We start from the raw sequence: 25,723 nt of genomic DNA, 5'->3' as shown, positions 1-25,723 counted from the left end.
TTTTTTTACAAATTTGGTAATTGATATCATCATTTTGGTTATAGGTGCAAAACTTGCTTGATACAATTATTTTGATAATTAAAACTCATTTTCAGTTTTTTCTGTGTTGTTTGTGTATGAGACCATGGATCTAAGAGTAATTATATAAGAGTGTACAAGTGTAGTTCCTGTATTTAATTTTTTTTGAAACAGAAATAATTCAACTAACCAACACATGCAGATAAACACACTATGCACTAGCTATTGTTTCAAACTAAACGCACAACAACAAAAAGTTATTATGGAGAGAAATAAAGTGAGGAAGAGATGCATATGTGATAGTATGCAAGACAATGGTATTTCTATTGTTATTATAGTAGTTGTTAGTAAGTGTAATACTAAGGGAATGCAATTAAATTTACATGAGAAAAGGATGATCATCTCCCTTTTCTTATACGAATGTTGGTAACGCTGTTGGTAAACATGTACATACATACATAAGTACTTTAATATTTATGCGTTTTTTTTTTGTCATAACAAGACAGCAAATAAATAAAATAAAAAAACATAAAATGATAATATATTTGCAAAGGACATTTTTTGTTTTTTTGTTTTTCTTTTATTATGCCATACACATAAGTGTTTTAGTTAGTAGTCTTGTGATAAAAAGCAACACAAAAAAGTCCACATTACAAGTATTATAATTAAAAAGTTAATTTTTTTATTACATATTATCTTTTTAATGACTTACAAGTATGCTAATGAATGTGTTTTTTGAACATTATTAACATGGGTTTTTAAACAAAAGCTATTAAATAAAACATGTTTCTTATACCTTTTAAGAGTATTTAACAATAAAATTTTGTTCAAAAAAAACAAAATAAAAATTAAAATAAAAACAAAAATTACAAAGATTATAAATTAAATATATATATTATTTTTAACAGAAATTGTTACTGAGTATACATATAGTACCTTGCAGTTATTCAAACGTCCTTCTCTTTATTATAAATAAAATTTTAAAACTCATTAAGGTTTTAAGTTTTTCTTTATACTTTTATTTTAAGTTTTCCTCAACAAATAACTACATATCTGCAATTGACTCTTCAATATCAATAAAGTTTCACCCCATTAACGCAACTGTTATTTTTGTTTTAAGCACAAACTTTCAATTTATTTGCCATGGGAGATTAAAGTTTTAAAATCCTTTCACCACTATAGTGGCGGAGGTATTATGCGTTTGTGATCATGTACGTAACAGCCAAAATTATTGCTCCTGCACCCACCAATCGGCTCAGAATCTCTTTCTGAGTCGACTTAGCTAAGTCCGTCTGTCTGTCTGTCTGCCTGTCCGTCTGTCTGTCTGTCTGTCTGTCTGTCTGTCTGTCTGTCTGTCTGTCTTTGTGTCTATGTAAACCTTGAGCGAAAGCTATAGGTCGCAAGATAATTTCATAAAAGGTGGCACATACCTACTCTACTTTCGGTCAAGGATAAAAGCTTTTGAAAATGGTTGAAATCGGGCCATTATTTCGCCTAGCCCCCATACAACAGTATCCCCCGAATAGGCCTTTGTGCTCACAATAACGTTAAATGTTCTATTGTATCAACAAAATCGGTAAAACTTTGTTTTATTGAACTTTAAATTATATAATTGTAATAATCGGGCCTGTTCGGGCCAAACTACTCTTCAGAAATTGAAGGCCAAAATTCACTTACAAACACTTATAACGCGATTAAATTTTTGTCAACAATAAGTAAAAATATTCCAGAACTAAGTTAAAAATTCAAAATAAATTCCTTATCTTAAAAAAATACTGACTGGTGTAGGGTATTTCATGGTCGTCCATGCCCGACTATACATTCATACTTGTTTTTTATTTATTTTATTCATTTGATATTGAGTTTTTATATGTTATTTCAGTTTCAGATTTATTTTATTTTCAAAACATTTAAACTGAACTTTTGATTTAAGTTTTATTCAATCGATATTTAACTATACAAAACAAACAAACCAACAAAAAAAGTGAACGTTTTATTTATACAAATTTACAAAACTACAACAACACTACACTAAAGTTATTGTTGTTTTAGTAGTAGTAGCGTTACTTTCCCTGTTGCTTCAACAACAACTAACTGCTTCATCATCAATTCTAATTAATTTGAATCATTTAAGCTGCAAAAATTCATTTTAATTAAACATTTATACAACTACATATACACAAACACACATACACACTTACATACAGTCATACACACAAATCGCTCAATTGTTTTTGAGGTCGTAAGCAATTCATTAATTCCACATGCGTGCCAGTAATAGAGTTTTCACTTCTATGATTTTTTTTTACATTTTTCCTCGTTTTTTTTCTCAAATTAACAACATGGATTTTAATCCAGTGTCTGAAAAATGCTCATACACATAAACAAATAAATTTAATCATTTACTTCTATTACGTGTTTATTAAGTGAATTTTAAGATTATAATTAAATGCAAAATGTGTGTAAGTTAAGCAATTTTTTAGTTCTGTTAAGGGAAATCATTTTTAAATTTTCTAAATTCGTGAAATTTTGTAATTTTGTAATTTAAAAAATAACTTCATATTTATCTCTTGTTATGAAAGGATAAATTTAATTAATTCAAAAAATATTCAAATATTAATTTTTCAAAAAATTCTCCTGTATATAGAAAATTTTTGAAAATTATTCTCTTTTTATAAACATTTTTATAAAGAAAATTTTCGAGAAAATTCTGTTTTATAAATTTTTATAAATGTTTTTTTTTTTTAATGCTCTTCTAGAAAATTTTTAAAAATTTTGAGAAAATTCCCTTCTGCAAAACATATACAAGAAAATTCTCCCTATGTAGAACATTTTCGAGTAAATTCTCTTTTCAAGAAAATTATTAAGGAAATCCACTTTTTATAGAATATTTTCGAGAAAATGCCCATTATGTAGAACATTTTCGAGAAAGTTTTCTTTCTTTAAAAAAATTTGTGAACATTCTATTTAAATAAATTTTTTTGTGGAATATTCTCATTATATTTTCAAGAATTTTCTCTTTTTATAGAAAATTTTGGAAATAATTCTCATTTTATAGAAAATTTTTTTTAGAAAATTCTCTTTTTTAGAGAAATATTTCAAAAAGTTATATATATTTTTTAAAATATTACAAGAAAATTCTATTTTGTAGAGAAATATTCTGGTAAAATTAGCTTTCCATAAAATTTTTGTAAAAATTCTCTTTTCATTGAAAACTTTAGAAAAAATTCTTTTTCTGTTGGACATTTTCGAGAAAATGTTCGAAAATATTCTCCTTTCAAGATCATTTTCAAAAAACCCGCTATATATAGGAGATTTTATTTCTATGAAACATTTCTGAGAACATTTTTTATAGACAATTGTGAAAAAAATTCTTTTTAAGAAAATTCTCTTCATATAAAAAATTTTCGATAAAATTCCGTTTTTCTCGGAAATTTTCAGAAAAATTCTCTTTTTAAAAAAAATTCGAGAAAATTCTTTTTTAAAAGAAAGTTGTCGAAAAAATTCTTTTTCAAAAATAAATTTTTCGAGAATATTATCTTTTTAAAGAAAATTGTCGAGAAAATTCTCTTTCTATAAGAGATGTTTGGAAAAACTTTCTTTCTATCAAAAGTTTTCGAAAAAGTTCTCCCTTTATTTCGAGAAAATTATCGGAAATTTTTTTTATCGGAAATTTTCTTTTTTTTTATTAAAAAATATTCAAAAAAATTCCCTTTAACAAAATTTTTTTTGAAAGAAAAATTTCGATCAAACTATAAAATATTTCATTTTTATAATAATTTTAGAAAACCTTTTCTCTTTATAGAAATTTGTATAGAAAATTCTCTTCTTATAGAAATTTTTATAGCAAATCTTTTCTACAGATGATTGTCTTTTTATAGAATATTTCAAGACTTTATACATATGTATTAAAAAATGTATACTTTTAGAGGAGGTTTTAAAGAAATTATTTCCCTTTTCCTTCTATAAAAAATTTTCTTTTTTCCAAAACATTTTATAGTACAGAGAAAGTATTTACATTTATAAAAGAAATAATATACCTTTTTTACATAAATTTTTGTTTTATTCTGTAGAAGATAATATCAAATTTTTTTATTTAGAAAGTTTTTAGTTATTATTTCTTTCCCTAGAAAATATCGGATGTTATCAATTACTTTAAAAATGTTGTGAAAAAATACGTTTTTCTTTATTAAAATACCTTTTTGTTTTACGGATATTTCCTTTTCTAGAGAATATTTTGATCGTTCTAATTTTATCTAGACCATAAAATTGGTGCCAGTCTAAACTGAGTGCCATAAGTACTTATGTACATATTTGAAAACTTTAATTATGGAATATAAAAATATAATTATTTCTCCAATTTACTGCATTTGTTGTCACTTATGTAAACTAGTTTGTTATAATACAGATGTCAAAAACAGTTATTATTCATGTTCGTATGATTGTGAATTTAAGTGTGATATTATTTTGTAAGTCTGCCAACAATGTGTAACAAAAATTACAAATTTAATAAAAAAAAGAAAAAGAAAAAAATGTTTGTGCATCCTTTGCAAACAACAAACAAACTCATTGACACCGACACTGAAACTGACACTGACACACTAGAATGTCGTCTGTATTTGTACAGAGAGAGACTGACAATTGCTAACAAAATGCTTGTTTGTTGTTAAATTGCAATAAATTTTCTATTTATGGACCTGAATAAATAAAAACAAAGACATACACACATACATATGTACACAAGTTTTAACTTTTTTTGGTTTAATTGGTTTTCTTTTTTCGTAGTTTTTATTTTGGCTAAATAGTTAAACGTGTATTGAGTACTACCAACATCATGTAATTTTTGAGGGTACTTTTTACAACTTTTTTTTTGGGTTTTTTCCTTTTTTTTGGTTGTTGATTTCAAATAAATGAAACAACAAGCCAAGCTACAAAAATACCTTCATGAAAACAACATTTTGCAGTTATATGTGGGGAAGAGAAAATAAAAAAAAATTAAAAAGAATATAAACAAAGTTATGTGATGAGTTTCATTAAAAACTTTTTTGTTTTTGTGCTCGGAAAATATAATTAATCACATTGTTGTTAGCTATAAGTATACAGTTTAGTACCCAGATATTCTTGGTGACACTTTTGATTTTAATGTTAAATACTGTTAAAGATTAGTTTTACTTGTAGGAAAGTATCATTTAAAATTAATACATTTAGTCCCCCGTAAAACTGCCGGGAATTTTATCTTGTACGGGTGTGGTGATGTCTGTATTTAATGTATTTAAGGCAAAATGAATTCATAAAAAATATATATCAATTGTCTGTGTAATGTGATTTACCAAAAATAAAACAAAAAAAAAAATAATGCAAAAACTTAAAAATACTTAAGTCTGAAAAAAGGTGATGAAATTTTATAACTTTTCATATTTTATTAAAAAATATATTAAACATTTTCAAATAGAAGATTAAAAAAAAACTTTTTAATAAAATTCTCCTTTTATAGAAAAATTTCCAGAAAACTCATTTTTTAAAAGAATTTTCGAAAAATTTCTGTTTTTATATAAAATTTTCAAAAATATTTTCTTTTTATAAAAATTTTGGAGTAAATTCTCTTTTTATTCAAAATTTTGCTCTTGAAAATTGTGTCCAATTTAATAGAAAATTTTTTAAGAAAATTGTCTCTTTATTGAAAATTAGTTTTAAAGAAAAATTTTAATTTCTTTTTTATAAAAATTGTTGGAAAAAATATAAAAATTAGTTTAGAGAAATTTTTCGAGAAAGTTTTCTTTTTATAAAAATGTATGAAACAAATTTTTTTTCTCTTTTATTTTGTCGAAAAAATTCACTTTTAATAAAAATTTTTGATAAAAATCCTTTTTTTTTTCGAAACATTCACCTTTAATTAAAATTTTCGAAAAAATATCTTTTTTCCTGAAAATTCTCTTTTTATAGAAAATTTTCGAAAAAAAAAATTCTTTTTATAGAAAATTTTCGAAAAAAATTCTTTTTATAGAAAATTTTCGAAAAAAATCTTTTTTTATAGAAAATGTTTAAAAAATTCTCTTAATTTTTCTATTTAATTTTGTCGAAAAGTTTTCGAAAAAGTTCTCTTGTTATAGAAAATGTTCGAAAAAATTCTCATTTATAGAAAATTTTCGAGAAAATTAACTTTTAGCAAAAAATTAACTTTTAGCAAAAAAATAACTTTTAGCAAAAAATTAACTTTTAGCAAAAAATTTAAAAAATTTAAAAATTTTTAAAGAAAATTTTCAAGAATTTTTCTCTTTATAGAAAATGTTCAAAAATTCCATTTTTATAAAAATTTGTGAGAAAATTCCCTTCTTATAGAAAATTTTCGAAGAAAAAGTATTTTTTAAAAAAAATTTGGAGAAAATTCATTTTTAATAAAATTTTTCGAAAAAAATACTCTTCTTCTAGAGAATTTTTGTGAAAATTCTTTTTTTTTATAGAAAGATTTGAAAATCCACTTAAATAAAAAAATTTCCAAAAATTTTTTTTCTCAATTATTGACATTATTTGTTCTGATTAATTCGTTATTTGAAAAGAAATATATATTTTTTTATTTTTTACAAATTTGGTAATTGATATCATCATTTTGGTTATATGTTCAAAACATGCTTGATACAATTTATTTTGATAATTGAAACTTTTTTTCAGTTTTTTCGGTGCGTACTTTATTGATACTTTGCAAAGCACTTGTGATTTTTTATCTCTATGGAGTTTCATTAAACTCAATCTGCGATTGTTAATAATTTTCTCGCCAACACTGATGTATTCAAGTCAACGAAATAAGTTGTTGGTGGCAGTTGCATTGAAGAGTATAAGAACATACACTCCTTGAAACTTTATGATGTTTGTAATGTTTTTTATGCTGGAAAATCAGCGATTAAGAGGGCGTTAAATGGGCAACTACATATGTACAATATACTACCAGATATCATATAATGGTATGAGAATTTATGATATAAGTATGTATGAACATTTATACCTGTTATTAAATTCATAACTTTCCCAAGATTAAATGAAACAGTAACATGCATTGAGGTCCTTCTGGTGGACGTGCAGCTATACTGAACAGTAGCACAACTACCTGTGAAAACTTATGCTAAAGTTGCCATATTGTAAAACTTGTTAATACATATCGTTCGTTTTCACCAAAATTGACATAACTTAAAATTCTTTTTTTTTCTTTTTTTGGAACTGAGGTCTACAAAGTCTAATAAAGTAATTTTTCATTAATTTTTTTTAGTCACAATTTTTAATTTTTATCGATTATACCAGTCTTGTAGTAAACATGCGATATGCATAAACATAGTTGTTGACTTTCACATTTTCCAACTACACCTGCCTACATATGTGACTGTTATCGTAGAAAAGATTTTTCGAAAAATATTCTACTAAAAACCATTGCTTTTAGTATTACTATCATAACTTACAATTTGTAACGAATTTACAATTGTACTTTAGTTTTGTAATCCTGCATTTAACCTTCTGCCTTCCTCTCTTAATAAGTACTTTAGTTTTATTTGCACATATGCATGTATTCCTCTCTACGCCTTTTAGTGCCACCACATTATTCATAAAAAATTTGTTTAAATTCATGGTGCTCTCGTAACATCATCACTATAAAATATAAAAAAAAAAATATCAAAATATTTTATTTTATCACAAAATTTATGAGAGTTTTATTAAAATGTAATTTAAACACAGATACAAGTTCAGTAGCAACAATAATAACAACTATGGTAGCAAAAAATAAAAAGGATGAAATATTCCAGCAGTTAGGAGGGAAGACAATGTTTCACACATGCAAAAAGGACAACAGTTACTACTGCATTACAAAATATTCTAGAAAAAAGCCACTTGTTACTTTAGTGTTTCCTAGTAATCTAAAGAAGAGTTCATTTAAGCATGTTTTATAAAATTGATTCTATTTTGACCTGCAGGGATGAAATTATTTGTTTGTGTGTGTCTATTAAAGAAATATAAAGAAAGAGTGATTGTGTATGTGTTAACACATAAAAAAGAAACTTTTTCCAAACAATTTCAACACGTATGCAGACTCCTGGTTTTTGTGGTGAAAGATCCTTTTTTATATTTTTCGTGAGTTCACTGTTATTGCTGTGTTGGCTGACTAACTGGTTGTTGTTGCTGCAACGTTCCATGGGTTTTCAGTAGTTATTTTCTTTATTATTACTGTTGTTGTTGTTGGTTAGAGAAAGTGTGAGCAGAATTTTATTCATTGCATTAAAGTTATTACAACAATAAAAGCCATTTACGTACAAAATATAAAATATGAATATAACGACAACAACCATATTTTGTTTTTTTTTTTTGTTCATTTCTCGTTTTATACATTTATTGCTTATTTTTTTTTTTTTTGCAACATTTTTTTATTTATTACGTTTACTGATGGGTAATTTGGTTTTTATGAATGCTTGTGTGCAAAAAATAACAAATAGAACAACATTTTAATTTGTAACCATTAAAGGACTGGTTAGGGATTATCATTAAGGGCGTGAGTGTATAAACAATTTTGAAATATATAAGTTGTCTATAAATTGTGATGGAATTCTTCGTTAAAAAGGGGTGTTAATGTAAAATTATACGCTTATTGCACCATTTCGTTTATGTATACATTAGGACTGAGAGTTTGTTTGAAAAAAAAATCAATTTTAATAAATACAAGAAAATGGATAATATATAAAAATTAAGGATTTGATGATATTTAAGATGTTAAAGAAAATTTCCGAAAAAAAATTCATAGAAAATTTTTAAAAAAAGACTGTAGCAAGTGCAGTCTTTTTCCAAATATTCATAAGGATTTCAATGTTGCAAGTGTAATATATGTCAGTTCTATCTCTAATGGTTTCCTAGATTTAAGAATTTTTGTATTTAATGTTTTTTTAACATCTGAAGCCCCATTCCTCCTATTGAAGGTTCTTTTTCCAAATTATTCGCATGTATTTCGATCTTTCCCATTTTAAAATTAGCTCTACACAGAGTAAAAAGATTACGGGATATACCACGCCCACTATATCCAGTCCGCCCTTTTCATTCGTAATTATACACATGGATTTCAAAGAGAATTTCTAGAAAATTCTCTTTTTAGAGAAAATTTTAAAAAACATTCCCTTCAAAAATTCTGCGAGAAAAATGTCTCACTTTGCGTGCAACTCCTCACATGGATGTTAAAGAGATTTATATAAATATTTAAACAACATTCCCTTTTTAAAGAAATTCTGCGAAAAATTTGTCTCTATGTTAAAAAAAAATCTATTTATTGAAAATGTTAATAAAACTTTTTTAACTTTCGAAAAAAATTCTCTTTTTTTACACAATTTTTCATTCTACGCAAAATTTTTAAGAAAATTCTCTTTTACTTTAAAATTTTCAATGAAAAAAATTAGAAAGGAAATTCTATAGAAAATGTTCTTATTTTAGTTTCAAAAAATCTCTGTTATAAAATATTCTAATTAAAATAAAATTCTTTTTCTATAAAATTTTTTAATAAAACTATCTTTTTATAGAAAATTTTCGAAAAAAAAAGAATTAAATTAAAAATTTTGGGAATTTATTCTATAAAGGGAAATTTTTTAATAAATTCCCGTTTGTAAAAATCGTTTAAGAAAATTTTCTTTAATTAAAAAATTTTCAATAAAATTCCTTTTTCATTTTTAAATTTTCTATTTTCGAGAAAAAAAATTTTAAAGAATATTTCATTTAAAAAAGGAAATTTTCGAAATGTTTTCATATTATACAAAATTTTCAAGAAAATACTACTTTTTTAGAAATTTCTCTTTTTATAGAATTTTCTAGAGAAAAATATATTTTTTATAGAATATTTTCGAAAAAATTCTCTTTTTATAGAAAATATTCGTGAAAATTCCTTTTTTAAAAAAAATTTAGAAAACCTTTTTTATTAGAGAAATTTGTTTTTTTATGGACAATTCAAAAAAAAAATTGTATTGCTTTTTATGGAGATTTTCCGAAAAATTTTTAGTTTTTTTGTTTTTATTATTATTTATTTATTTATTTATTTTTTTGAGAAGACAATTTCGAGTAAATTCTTTCGTTGTTGATATTTTTCGAGATAATTTAAATTTATTATTAACAATATTATTTGACGCAGAAATTAATTTAATTTAAAAATATATATTTTTTTAATTTTATCACTATCATTCCATTTCTTAGTACGGCATAACAAACATTACTCATACCACCCGTAGTCCATTTAAAAATATTTTTGTTATTATAATGTAAAAACAATAGAAATTGTCATTTAACTCCCTGTTAACATGAATTTAAATAATTGAATAGCCTATAATGCCTACAACTTGTAATTTGATATTTGTTTTTTTTTTTTTTTTGTAATTTCAATCATTTTAATTCTTTAGCAATTTTCAAATTTGCCTCGGGTTGTTATGTACACAAAATTACAAAAAAATATTAAGATTATATCATTATTTCAACATGATATGTATCGCTTTAAGGAAACAATTCTAAATAAAATAACCAAAAATTATAAACATCTTCTGATTCATACTAATTTGCTACTAACAAACACCTATTGTTCGAAAATATTTTAACAAACGCTACCAGAAAAGAAAAATATCTAACAAATATGCTTTTAACAAAAATGTTGTTGGTAAATATTTGTGCTGTTCTAAAAATATACAAATAAACACAGAACAGACCGTGCACACACAAACGACAACATAACTGTAAAAACCCAGAAATGCCAGAACGTAAAAAAGAAACGGAAATGAAAGTACCCAATATATAAGATACTTAACACATGAGTGCTTAGCAAATATTTTCAACACAACAAAATATGTTCAAGACCAATTTGTATTGTCCTGTAAACACACACACACATGCATAAATGCCGACAATTATTCATTCTCAAATGTGAGTAGTGTATGAAGTAAACACAAAGCAATAAATGAAAAATTTGAGGAAGATTGAAAGAGGAACACTGTATGAGAAACTGAGTGAACATATGAACGAAACCACTTTAATTTAACTAAAAGAAAATATTTATTGTGTTTTTGTTTTTTTTTACAAAACACACATGTGTTTGTAACTGGCACAGTGGAATCTACCTCCTTTATGAATTTTAAAACTTGGGTTTACTTTTTCCGTAGTAAGAAGACAATTAATAAATTTTCTAAACAAAAGACGTAACCGTCGGAACAGACTATGGAATAGCCTACAGATTATACTATATATTACAGATTATACTATATACTAGACTATAGCCTAGACTATAGACTAGACTATAAACTACACTTTAAACTAGACTATAGACTTGACTATAGACTAGACTATAGACTAGACTATAGACTAGACTATAGACTAGACTATAGACTAGACTATAGACTAGACTATAGACTAGACTATAGACTAGACTATAGACTAGACTATAGACTAGACTATAGACTAGACTATAGACTAGACTATAGACTAGACTATAGACTAGACTATAGACTAGACTATAGACTAGACTATAGACTAGACTATAGACTAGACTATAGACTAGACTATAGACTAGACTATAGACTAGACTATAGACTAGACTATAGACTATATACTATAGACTATAGACTATATACTAGACTATAGACTAGACTATAGACTAGACTATAGACTAGACTATAGACTAGACTATAGACTAGACTATAGACTAGACTATAGACTAGACTATAGACTAGACTATAGACTAGACTATAGACTAGACTATAGACTAGACTATAGACTAGACTATAGACTAGACTATAGACTAGACTATAGACTAGACTATAGACTAGACTATAGACTAGACTATAGACTAGACTATAGACTAGACTATAGACTAGACTATAGACTAGACTATAGACTAGACTATAGACTAGACTATAGACTAGACTATAGACTAGACTATAGACTAGACTATAGACTAGACTATAGACTAGACTATAGACTAGACTATAGACTAGACTATAGACTAGACTATAGACTAGACTATAGACTAGACTATAGACTAGACTATAGACTAGACTATAGACTAGACTATAGACTAGACTATAGACTAGACTATAGACTAGACTATAGACTAGACTATAGACTAGACTATAGACTAGACTATAGACTAGACTATAGACTAGACTATAGACTAGACTATAGACTAGACTATAGACTAGACTATAGACTAGACTATAGACTAGACTATAGACTAGACTATAGACTAGACTATAGACTAGACTATAGACTAGACTATAGACTAGACTATAGACTAGACTATAGACTAGACTATAGACTAGACTATAGACTAGACTATAGACTAGACTATAGACTAGACTATAGACTAGACTATAGACTAGACTATAGACTAGACTATAGACTAGACTATAGACTAGACTATAGACTAGACTATAGACTAGACTATAGACTAGACTATAGACTAGACTATAGACTAGACTATAGACTAGACTATAGACTAGACTATAGACTAGACTATAGACTAGACTATAGACTAGACTATAGACTAGACTATAGACTAGACTATAGACTAGACTATAGACTAGACTATAGACTAGACTATAGACTAGACTATAGACTAGACTATAGACTAGACTATAGACTAGACTATAGACTAGACTATAGACTAGACTATAGACTAGACTATAGACTAGACTATAGACTAGACTATAGACTAGACTATAGACTAGACTATAGACTAGACTATAGACTAGACTATAGACTAGACTATAGACTAGACTATAGACTAGACTATAGACTAGACTATAGACTAGACTATAGACTAGACTATAGACTAGACTATAGACTAGACTATAGACTAGACTATAGACTAGACTATAGACTAGACTATAGACTAGACTATAGACTAGACTATAGACTAGACTATAGACTAGACTATAGACTAGACTATAGACTAGACTATAGACTAGACTATAGACTAGACTATAGACTAGACTATAGACTAGACTATAGACTAGACTATAGACTAGACTATAGACTAGACTATAGACTAGACTATAGACTAGACTATAGACTAGACTATAGACTAGACTATAGACTAGACTATAGACTAGACTAGACTATAGACTAGACTATAGACTAGACTATAGACTAGACTATAGACTAGACTATAGACTAGACTATAGACTAGACTATAGACTAGACTATAGACTAGACTATAGACTAGACTATAGACTAGACTATAGACTAGACTATAGACTAGACTATAGACTAGACTATAGACTAGACTATAGACTAGACTATAGACTAGACTATAGACTAGACTATAGACTAGACTATAGACTAGACTATAGAGACTATAGACTAACTATAGACTAGACTATAGACTAGACTATAGACTAGACTATAGACTAGACTATAGACTAGACTATAGACTAGACTATAGACTAGACTATAGACTAGACTATAGACTAGACTATAGACTAGACTATAGACTAGACTATAGACTAGACTATAGACTAGACTATAGACTAGACTATAGACTAGACTATAGACTAGACTATAGACTAGACTATAGACTAGACTATAGACTAGACTATAGACTAGACTATAGACTAGACTATAGACTAGACTATAGACTAGACTATAGACTAGACTATAGACTAGACTATAGACTAGACTATAGACTAGACTATAGACTAGACTATAGACTAGACTATAGACTAGACTATAGACTAGACTATAGACTAGACTGTAGACTAGACTGTAGACTAGACTGTAGACTAGACTGTAGACTAGACTGTAGACTAGACTGTAGACTAGACTATAGACTAGACTGTAGACTAGACTAGTAAAATTATTTACGTTTGTTGTTTCTCTCTGCTTCCCCACTGTGAGACAACAATTTCTGTCAAGTGAAAAAATTACATTTACTCCAAATGATTTTGTCATTCTTTAATATATTTACTTATTTATATAAGAATTTATATATAATTTAATGCTCATGTATGTGTCATGATCTCTTCATCATCACAATAATAATAATTTCATAAGATTTTGGGTATGATGATGCGTAAATTGTGATGATTGTTGGCAAACATTATAATGAAAATATTTCAAATTGTTTTCCTGTTTTTTGTTTTCTCTGAAAATATGCTAAACACATTAGCAAATGCCGCAGAGTAAAGAAATTTTTAACAAATTTTAACTTTTTTGTTTTAGAAGAAAATCTTATTAAATTAATAAAGATTTAAACAGCAATGTTAAAGCAAAAGCTAAAAAGAACAAAAAATAAAGTAATAATAAAAAGAGAAAAGGTTTCAAAAAGATTATAAGCTTTTCTGTTGCTGTTGTTGTTTGCAAACATTTTTATTATTATAAAATGGGGAAAAACATTAACTTTTTTTATTTATTTATCTAGTTGAAATGTTGTTGTTGATGGGTAGGGTAATGGCGTTAAAGTAGAAAATTTGTCAAATAAATTTAATTTCTTAAAATATGCACAAAAGGTATTTTAATGGCTTTTTGATAAGATTCCAAAACAAGCTGAGTCTTAAGAGTTTTTGTTATTTGGAGAATTCTAATTGGTTAGAGGATTAACTTGTTTGGCATATATTGATAAATTTTGTTCTTTAAATGTCAGAGAGACTATTTAGTAATGCAGATTAGTTTTTTTGTATTATTTAAAATGTAATGGAGCTTATTTAGTTAGAAATAAAAATGTGGTCAAAAGTATTAAAACACAATAATTTATTTTAATATTCAATGAATTGTTTTGCAGAAATTCTATTAACATTTTTATACTTGAAAATTTATCTTATAATTCATTTATAATTTTCATAATTACACAAAAATTATAACCAAAATTTTGCAAACTATATCTCACATAATCATAAATTATTAAACTAGAAAAAAATCTCTAAACCTAAACTATTTAATGTCTCAACAATAAAAGCTAATAATAATTATTATAATATTATGTTAATTATAATATTATATTTTAGCTAAGAAAAACTTTTAAAGATTTTAATCTTTACTAAAACGACACAAAATTATAACAAAAACTAATTCCACCCCAAGTGTTGTGAACTAAAGGTTGTCACAGTTTGAGAGTGATTGTCTAGACTTTAAGTCTCTAAAGAGCAAGTGTTAATATATAGACTGTGAGTAGCTTTAATGAATTTGTTTTTTTTTTCTTTTTCCTTAAATGATAATACAACATACTCACAAATAAATATATGTATATGTATGTCTGTCTGTCTATAGTATATAAATATGTAAATAAATTTATTTAAATTTCCATCGAGGCATAATGGGATAGAAAGGCAATAATGGAAAACTAACAGATGTCACAATGAATAAACAAAATATAGTTTTCGGAGAATTTTCTCATAATACACAGTGAAGATGATAAAACCTATTTTAATTTAGTAATCTTAATAAACTATATAAACGGGAAAAATATTCAAACTAATAAATAGTTCTAAAATAAGGACAAATCTGGCAAAATATTGTCAAACATACTTTTTATAAAAATTTTTGCAATATTTCTCTTTTTGCAAATATATTTAAAGAAAATCCTCATAGAAAATTGTCAAAAATATTCTCTTCTTATAGAAAATTTTCAAAAAAGTTTTGTACTTTTAGAAAATTTCTGAGAATATTCTCTTTTTATAAAAAATTTTCTATACAATTTTCTTTTTAATGAACTTTCGAAAAAAAAATACTTTTTATACAATATTTGTAGAAAATCTCCTCTTTAAAAAATTTTTGAGAAAACTTAATACAATTTTCACGAAAAAAAAATCTTAATATTTCATGTTTAACATTTTCGAGAAAATTCGTTTTTTATAGAAAAATTTCGAGAAAAATCTTTTTTTATAGAAAATTTTTCAATACAATTCTATTTTTATAGAAATTTTTCGATGCAATATAGAGAGAAAATTTTCTTTTTTTTTTAGAAAATTTCCAAAAAAATTTTTCGAAAAGATATTCTTTTTGTGAAAAATTTTCTTTTTATAAAAAATTTCTGAAAAAAAATCTTTTTATAGAAAATTCTTCTGAAAATTTTCTTCTTTCGAAAAAATACTTTTATACAAAATTTTTAGAAAATCTCCTTTTATAGAAATTTTTTGAGAAAATTCAATATAATTTTCACGAAAAAATTCTTAATAGTTCTCGTTTTACAAAATTTTTTTGAGAAAATCCTCTTTTCATATAAAATATTTGATAAAATTCTTTTTTTATAGAAAAATTTCGAGAAAATCCTTTTTTAATAGAAAATTTTCGATGCAATTCTTTTTATATAGAAAATTGGGAGAAATTTTTATTCTTTTAGAAAAGTTCCAAAAAAATCTCTTTTTAAAAACATTTTCGAAAAGATATTCTTTTTGTGAAAAATTCTCTTTTCATAAAAAAATTATCTTTTTATAAAAAATTTCTGAAAAAAAATCTTTTTTATAGAACATTTTCCAGAAAAATTTCTTTTTATAAAAAATTTCCGAAAAAAATCTTTTCGAAAAGAAATTCTTTTTATGGAAAATTCTCTATTTTTCTAAAAATTTTCCAGAAAATTCTCTTTTTATAGGAAATTTTAGAGAAAAAATTTATTTTATTGAACATTTTTGAAACAATTCTTTTTTATACAAAATTTCTGAGAACATTTTCTTTTTATAGAACATTTTTCGAGAAAAATCTCATTTTATAAAAAAATTAAAAAAAAGGTCTTATAAAAATTTCGAGAAAATTCTCTTTTTACAGAAATTTTACGAGAAAATAATGTTTTCAGTCAAAGTTTTAGAGAAAAATCTCTTTTTTAAATAATATTTCTAAAAAATTCCCATATCATAGAACATTTTCGGCAAAATATTCAAAAGATTATTTTTTTATAGAAAATTTTTAAGAAAAAATTTTTGTATAGAACAGTTTCGAAAATTTTATTTTTTTAGAATTTTCAATAAAACTTTCTTTTTATAGAAAAATTTCCTCCATTTGATCTTCTTACTATTTTCTTATGTGGATAGCTGGGATTTCAAACACAATGGATGCTGACGACTGCTTAAAGAAAAGTTCGAAATTACTTTCAGTGCGGTAGGGAGTCAAAATCTCTTGATTCTTTGGAGCACCGTCGCTATATATGTGTGTGTTTTTTTATTCTATCGATATTATATACAACTTGTTCCTCTGATATTAGGGACCTATTTTTCGTCTCCTTTTAAGAACAAATTTGTTTGTCGCACAATCGCTTAACTATACTAAAATCGTTTTTTAAATTTACAATCTGTATAAACATGGAGTTTTACATTTTATAAAACACTTTTGAAAAAATTCCCTAAATAGAAATTCTTTAAAAAATAATTCTTTTTGTAGAAAATAATCTAAAAATAATTTTCCTGTAAACAAATTTCTATAAATTCTCTATGTTTATTACACACTGTTAAACCAGAGACATACGAATAAAGGAAAAACCCAAAAACTTTGTTTTATCATAATAATGATATTAAATCACATGCTTTGCCAAATACTCGTGTAGAATACTACGAAATAAAATAACTATAAAACAAACACATTCTACTCATTCTTATTAAATAAAAGTTAATTTTAAGGGTTTTTCCTAAAATTCCTAAAACACATTTACCGACAGAGAAACAGACACACACACATACATCCATAAAAACATTTCGTCCTTACATTCGAGCCCATACACTTGTCATATATCAATGACTATTAGCTTGAAGTATGCTTAATAAAATCATGTTATTTCTTACATTCTCAAAAAAATGTATGTATATAAAATAAAACAAAATATTTCCGTTTTTATTTACAAGATGTTGAGCTACAAAAGAAGATGATAGAAAAACAACAAAACAATAACATCATAAATTGAGGAAATAGCTAAAGGAATAGATATTGGAAAAGGAAATATACATTGCTTAGAAAAACTATGTGTATTCCTCAGCTCTTAAACAATGTTACGAAATTCTAAAAACGTAAATAATTTTAACCCAATTTACTAAATGATGTTTAGTATTTTTATGATGTACTCTAAACCCCAAGTTTTTAAGCATGAGAACTTTTACTAGTTCCTTCAATTTTATATACACAACAGGCATGGAAAACTAACTAGTATTCTGCATTTTTCAGCACTTTTTTATATCTAGTCTAAAGTCTATAGTCTAGTCTATAGTCTGGTCTATAGTCTAGTCTATAGTCTAGTCTACAGTCTAGTCTATAGTCTAGTCTATAGTCTAGTCTATAGTCTAGTCTATAGTCTAGTCTATAGTCTAGTCTATAGTCTAGTCTATAGTCTAGTCTATAGTCTAGTCTATAGTCTAGTCTATAGTCTAGTCTATAGTCTAGTCTATAGTCTAGTCTATAGTCTAGTCTATAGTCTAGTTTGTAGTCTAGTTTATATTTTGTTTTCCATCCCTGCTAAACAATGTAAAATAATGTTAAAAATATATATGGAGATGGATGACTAGTTGGTTGGCTAAGACACAACTAGACTGTATGACTTATATAAATGGCTCTTAAGACAGAGGTTCTTAAAGGGTGTTAGGGTTCTTTGTAAAATTAGATTAACTTATAACTTCTGTCATTACAAATCTATTGGTTTTTATGTTGACTTTAGTTTAAGAATAGCTGCCTTGAATAGATGTGTTTTCCATTTTCTTGCTACTGGTATTTTGTTTTTATTTTCCCATTTTTGGTTTTCTTGTTTCTTTTTTGGCTTTTACAAGACAATCACATATAAAATATCATGATATTTACAATTTGTCTATAGATTTCAACATATTTTATCTTTGTGACTGTAACAGAATTCTCAAAAAATAAAGTAACAAATTCTATCTAACTAGTGATTGCAATCTGTTTCTGCTGCTGCCACCGCTATAAATACAAGCATAATCATGACACAACGTGACATGTTATTCTTGTAAAAAATTCTTTTTTATTTTTCTCAGGATTTATTTATTTAAATTTTCTTTTATTTAGTTTCTGTATCACAAAAGTTTTTCACTTTAAAATCCTTTTACTTTGTAATAATGTAAATAGAATTAAAATTAATATTATTACAGAGTTTTTGTTTCTCATTCAATCTCTTATTTTGGTTAAGACGAATTTTATTTATAATTTTTTTTATTTTTTTTTTTGGCAAGAAATCAAAATACAAGAAGAAATATTTTTTGTTGGTTTGGTCAAACAAAAACTTTTTAATTTAGTTTCTTGTTTTGTGGTTTTTTGAAATCCTTAAGGGTTTTTGTTTCTCTCTTTCTTTTGTTTAAAACTAGTTTTTTTTTTGGGTAAAATATTGTGTTTCTTTTAGTAATTTTTGTCAAAAATTAAATAGAATTACAAGTCCCCATAGGTTAATAGGCTGTTTTAGCAGGAAAATGAAAATAAATTAAAACAAATCAAACATTATATTACTATATATGAACACATGCAAGTAATTTTATTTATTTAATTTTGTTTGTTTTATAAAATTGTTAAGGGGATAATTGCTTTAATGAAAAGTTGTTATATGTATTTTCTAAGATTTTATTAAAAATTATATGTGGTGTCCAATATTTCAGGGGAAATGCTACATTTAAAAAGATTGATATACATATGTAGCTACCTTAACATATATTAATATGTTTGAGTTAGAAATCAAAACTGAACTTGTCTCATATAAATATCCTTGATTGACTTCCCTTCGAGTTTTTCCTTAAAAAAGAAATTATCACAAAATGGTTACATAATATTCTGTAATTTTTGACCTGTCACAGACACTATCAAAAATTATGACAAACAGACAGACAAATCCTTCTGTGACAAAGGATATAACAGCATATAAAGATTTATGCCTTTATGTCTGTCTATGTTTTTGTTGAAATCCATTTCTTGAAGGCTAAAAATGAGCAAAATTTAGAAAAAATCCAAGGTAACCTCTAAAAATTTCATTAAAATCCGATACTATAATGTACATGTATCCTGGATCTTAATAAAGCCATGTGCATCTGCCTGTATGCCTATCTTGCTAGTTGTCTGTGAGTCTTTTGAAATCAATTTTCTTAAGATGAAAAATAAGCAGAAATCCGAGAAAACTTCTGAAAATTTGCATGTCAACAAAAAAAAGGACTTCCAAAGAAGCAAAAAGTTGCAGTATTTACTCCATGGAAGTACTGAAAGACACCTGAAAAAGTAATGATTTTAACACATGCTTATCAAAGGAGGGATGTCCTTTTTGATTCCAAGTACACTACATCAAAATTTATTCTCAATAAGTAATTTTTATGTCCTTTTTTTGGAAGTTATTAGGAAGAGAAATTGTATTATATTTAAAAAAAAAGTTCAGTAAAAAAATATACCTTGAATTTAAAACAAAATTGGATTCTTTTCGCTTCTTTGGAAGTCAATAAACGTCACTACCACAGAATGTAAACAAATTCATTTAGTGCTACTTTTGAAGTGGTTATAAATGTTATTCTTTTAGAAGTACTTAAATTTACTTATATTTGCTAAGTATAGTCGAATATTTAATCCAGTTATGTTCATTAAAGTTATTTTCTGAAGGGTGCCTTCTATAGAGGGTAGAGTCATTTATGGACAAAGTCTCATAAAATTTAGTAATGAGAACTTTGTTCACGTGAAACTTATTTATGTCAAATTGTACGGAGGCACTGCGAAAACCAATATCGCCCATTTTTAATGCCAAACGAACCTTAACTATAAGAAATAATTGTGTAAAATTGAAACCACTAGCTCATCGTGCTTTCAAAAAATGGACGGACGGACAGACATGGCTAGATCATCATAAAATTTCCATGTTACAAACGAAATGACAAAATCAATATGCCCCTCTTCTTTTTATACCCTACACCATTTTAGTGGGGAGCGTATATTGGGTTTGTGCTGATGTTTGTAACATACAAAAATATACTTCCAATACCCACCTTAAAGTATACCAATCGGCTTAGAATCATTTTATGAGTCGATTAACATATGTCCGTCCGTCTGGGTGGTTGTGTTTTTAAATAATCTCCATTTTTAACATACTGACTGGTGTAGGGTATCATATGGTCGGCAACGCCCGACTATACATTCATACTTGTTTGATGTTGGATAAAATAAACAGAAAATTTTATGAAAGAACATTGAAGAAGACACATTAAACGTAGTCTAAAGAATTTTCTGTTTGAAAATGAGACATTTTCGAAAATATTCCGAAATCTTTCTAATTCAGTGAACAAATCCAACAATTTTCTATTAAAATAGAATTTGAAGGAAAATTCTCTATAACTTAGTTTAGTTAGTTAGTTAGTTAGTTAGTTAGTTAGTTAGTTAGTTAGTTAGTTAGTTAGTTAGTTAGTTAGTTAGTTAGTTAGTTAGTTAGTTAGTTAGTTAGTTAGTTAGTTAGTTAGTTAGTTAGTTAGTTGGTTAGTTAGTTAGTTAGTTATTTAGTTATTTAGTTATTTAGTTATTTAGTTATTTAGTTATTTAGTTATTTAGTTATTTAGTTATTTAGTTATTTAGTTATTTAGTTATTTAGTTATTAAGTTTTATAGTTATTTAGTTATTTTCCTGATCTTTCTTTGAGTCTTTCTTTAACAATTTTTTTCTGAGTTGTATATTTATGCCTTTTTTACATTTTTTCCCCAAAAATTTATTAAACGTTTATAAAAACTTACATAAATTTAATATTTATTAAAAAAGTTGACTTTTTTATTTATTCCCCTATATATATGTATGTTGCTGTATAAGTATTTGACAATATGTCAATATTTTATATACAACAATTTGTTATTTATAATGGTTGTATGATATTTTATTTATTTATGTTTAAATGTAAAAGTCTGGCTGACACTGTACACATAAATATTTATGGGCTCATATAGAAGTATTCAGGGCAATAAAAAAGTAATCACTGATTTTAAGTGGTATTTTTTAACACCGAGTGATTTGAAAAAGCAAAATTGGGTTATCAGCGATATTTTGAGCTTAAAAGCTAAATGAGGATTTTATTGGCATAAAAACTATAAAAACAAAAATATTTTTGTTAATGTTTGCAAAACTTCTCTTTAGATTGGCAAATGTGCTAAATCTACTTTTTATAAAATAAAAATATCGAGTGCTAATGAGTTGAATGAATTAAAAATTTATTAATAACATAAACCCTTTTGCTAAAGTTTTGCATTTGAAAGGCCTAAAATCTTTTTATTGTCCTATTGACTTAATTATTATTTCTTCAAAACTTAAATTTCCCTAAGGGCTTTATATACATATAAATTTAGTCTAAATAATCAATATGGAATTTTAATGAAATGTTTATTTTTTATTATAAAATGTTAATGCTTAAAGTCAATAACATTTCAAAGTTAATTTGTATTCACGCGCCATTCATTTCCAACAATTTGTTAATATTCCATTTATACCCCTACTATTCGCTTTTAGCTGTCATCTTGGTATTTTGAATTTATTGTTAAAAATAATGTTATTAAATGGGTTTTTAAAAGATTGCTATTAAATTATCATAATTGCCATTGTTGTGTCATTAATATTTTTAATTATGAAAATAAACTTAAAATTCCTATAGAAACATGTTTACGCACAAAACAGCATGAATTTTAATAAAAAAAATAATAATTTCAATTTAAATAACAAACAACGATGAAAAATAACACCTACAACAGTTTGTACGACAAATCCTTTAGATACTAGGGTTTTGTTCTTTCTTGTGAATCAGTAATACCTTTTGAATTATTACAACATTTGTGTGGAAAAGTAACAAAAGAACAGGAAACCTTAGATAAATTATAATTAAACCAAATAAAACAAATAACCAAAAAAAAGAATGAGAAACATAAGAAATTCAAGGGAAAAAGAGCTTAATTGGTATTTTATTTTTAGTTTTTTTTATATAGATATTTTTACTATTTTGTTACCAAAAACATCCAACAGGGTATTAATAATTTATTTGCTTCTCTCTCTCTCTTTTGTCTTTTGTTTTCGTAACAGGACTCTCCGACACCAAACTGCATGAAATCTATTTGGATAACAAAGAAATTAAACTCAGCTGGATGGTGGACTGGTATAAGCAAGAAGTACTTTTTCACCTACAAAACGCCTTTAATGAACAGCATCGTTGGTTTTATTTGGGTTTCTCGAAACGTGGTGGTATAGGAGATGCTGATATTTGTTTTTTCGAAAATCAAAATGGTTTTTTCAATGTTGTTACGGATACCTACACCAGTCCGGATGGTAAATTTGTACACAAGGATTATCAGCAGGATTGTGTACTCTTTAAAATGGATGAATATACTTTGGCGTTTAAAAGGAAATTTGATACCTGTGATCCATCAGATTTTCGTATGCATGTAAGTGTTGTTTGTGTAAGAAGATTTTTAAATGTTTATAATTAATATTTATTGTTGATTTATTTTATGTTTTAATTTTTATTTTATTTTGCTTTTAGGAAGGTACCATGTATGTTATGTGGGCCAGAGGTGAAGTTGAATTGGAACTTACAGATTATCAATTTCCCTTTCCAAATGTTTCCTCCCAAGAGTCGGGTATTAAAATGATGCAACTATTGAGAGCTGATAAATTTCTTATACCAGAAACGTGAGTAACAAAACTTTTTGTGAAATAATAGGGGTATTCACTTAAGATCAATTTTAACCATCAAGAGAATAGATCTCAACTCATAAGAAAAGTATTTTTCCAAAGAATTTAGAATCTGAATGATTTTTCTTTTTCATAGAAAGAAAAAGTGCTTAAAGTAAGATACAAACTTAAGTGAATACCCTTACTTAACGTCATGTACTCTATCTAAAGCTTAGATACGTATGTATGTTTAAATATAAAAATAACATTTTATCACTTCTGTCTTTTATTTCTCTCTTAATTTTTCATTTTATATTTTACATGATATTTTTCATTTAATTTCATTTTCCCCCTAACTCAATACATCTACCTCTTCACCAACCATCACCATCAGTGACCTTAAGCACATCGAAATAACCCTCGATGAAGTAGCGGTGCCAGTAAAAGAAACCACTTATTGGTGTCATATACAAAAACTTGATGATTTTCTACAGCAAAAACATCATATTGTACAATTTGAGCCACTGATTACAACACCCGGTGTCGTACATCACATGGAGGTATTTCACTGTGAAACCGATTGGAATGTCGAAATACCACTGTACAACGGTGACTGTGAACAATTGCCGGCCGAAGCAAAAGTCTGTTCAAAAGTCATTGCCTTGTGGGCAATGGGTGCGAGTACGTTCACATATCCACCTGAGACTGGTTTGCCAATTGGTGGTAAAGCATACAATCCCTATATACGTTTAGAGGTGCATTTTAATAATCCTGAACTAGAGAAAGGTAGGTATTCATACTGACATATGTACGTATGTATCTATAAACCTGTCAAAGGTGATTTATGTTAACATTATACATGTAGTTTAAGCATGGATGGACGGGTGTGTGTGTGTGTGAGTAGTGTGTAGAGGTAATCGTAGATACGAGTGAACTTTTACACAAACAAACACATATGCATGCATACTTGCATACATAAATAAAACTGAACATGGACATGGGAGTCGAAAGCCAATTTAGTTTGAACATACATATGTATGTATATGAAAAAAAAAGAATTAAACATGTATTAGTGGGGGAAAGAAGTAATTTATTTTTTTCTACATGCACAAAAACAAAACAAAACGTAATCGAAATTATACCACCCATCAGACTATATACCTCAAGAATTATAAAAATATAGATTACGCATTGCGCAGGTTTTTTTTGGTTTAAATCAACAGGTGTTCGATGTGCTACGTCACATCAGCAAATAAAGTGATTGACGTCTAAAAAAAAATTTAAAAAAATTTTAAAAACGTCAAAAAATTTTGTAAAAATTTAAAAAAATAAAATACTTTAAATATGAAATGCGCTGTGAAAAATTGCAAAAGCACCAACAACTCCAAGGCGTGCGAAATTAGTTTTTTTTATTTGTATTATGTATTTTATTTGTATTGAAATATTTTTTTATTTTCCAAAAATGTCACTTTGTTTATGTTTTGCTTTTATTTTTCTCAAGTTCTAGGCTGATATGACGTACATGCGCAGAACGAACATTTTTTTACATACTGAATGCGCAATCTATGTTTCTATAATTCTTGTATATACCTGACAAGGGAATAAACTATAAACTATAACATAAACTATAGACTAAACTGTGGACTTAACAAAAAACTTCACTATAGCCTTGACTATCGACTAGAAAAAAGATTAGACTAAAAAATATACTACTTACTAGACTTTAAACTAGACCGTAGAGTATAATGTAGGCTGGATAATCGAATAGACTGCAAACTGGACCATAAACTATAACCTATACTATAGACGAGACTATAGACTAGACTATAGACTAAGCCTATAGACTAGATTATAGACTAGACTATAGATTAAACTATAGATTAGACTATAGGCTAGAATATAGACTAGACTATAGACTAGACTATAGACTAAACTATCGACTAGACTATAGACTTAACTGTAGACTAGACTATAGACTAGACTATGGACTAGACTATAGACTAGATTATAGACTAGACTGTAGACTAGACTATAGACTAGACTATAGACTAGACTATAGACTAGACTATAGACTAGACTATAGACTAGTCTAGACTAGACTATAGACTAGACTATAGACTAGACTATA

The 25,723-nt window shown here is 26.3% G+C and overlaps 1 protein-coding gene across 1 annotated transcript in view; it reads left to right on the top strand.

Moving 5' to 3' along the window:
• The window catches only part of LOC111684501 (tyramine beta-hydroxylase), a 51,297-nt gene extending 26,832 nt beyond the window's left edge, over positions 1-24,465 (top strand). The window contains exons 3-6 of the mRNA XM_046947081.1: positions 23,008-23,366; positions 23,465-23,613; positions 23,990-24,381; positions 24,461-24,465. Coding sequence (XP_046803037.1) covers positions 23,008-23,366; positions 23,465-23,613; positions 23,990-24,381; positions 24,461-24,465 — 905 coding nt within the window. The remainder of the gene's footprint in view (positions 1-23,007; positions 23,367-23,464; positions 23,614-23,989; positions 24,382-24,460) is intronic.
• The last annotated feature ends 1,258 nt before the right edge of the window (positions 24,466-25,723 follow it).

Source organism: Lucilia cuprina, chromosome 3 (genome assembly GCF_022045245.1).
Source record: "Lucilia cuprina isolate Lc7/37 chromosome 3, ASM2204524v1, whole genome shotgun sequence".
Classification (NCBI taxonomy): Eukaryota; Metazoa; Arthropoda; class Insecta; order Diptera; family Calliphoridae; genus Lucilia; species Lucilia cuprina.
Note: the sequence above shows the minus strand (reverse complement) of the source record. Positions and strands in the feature narration are given on the sequence as shown.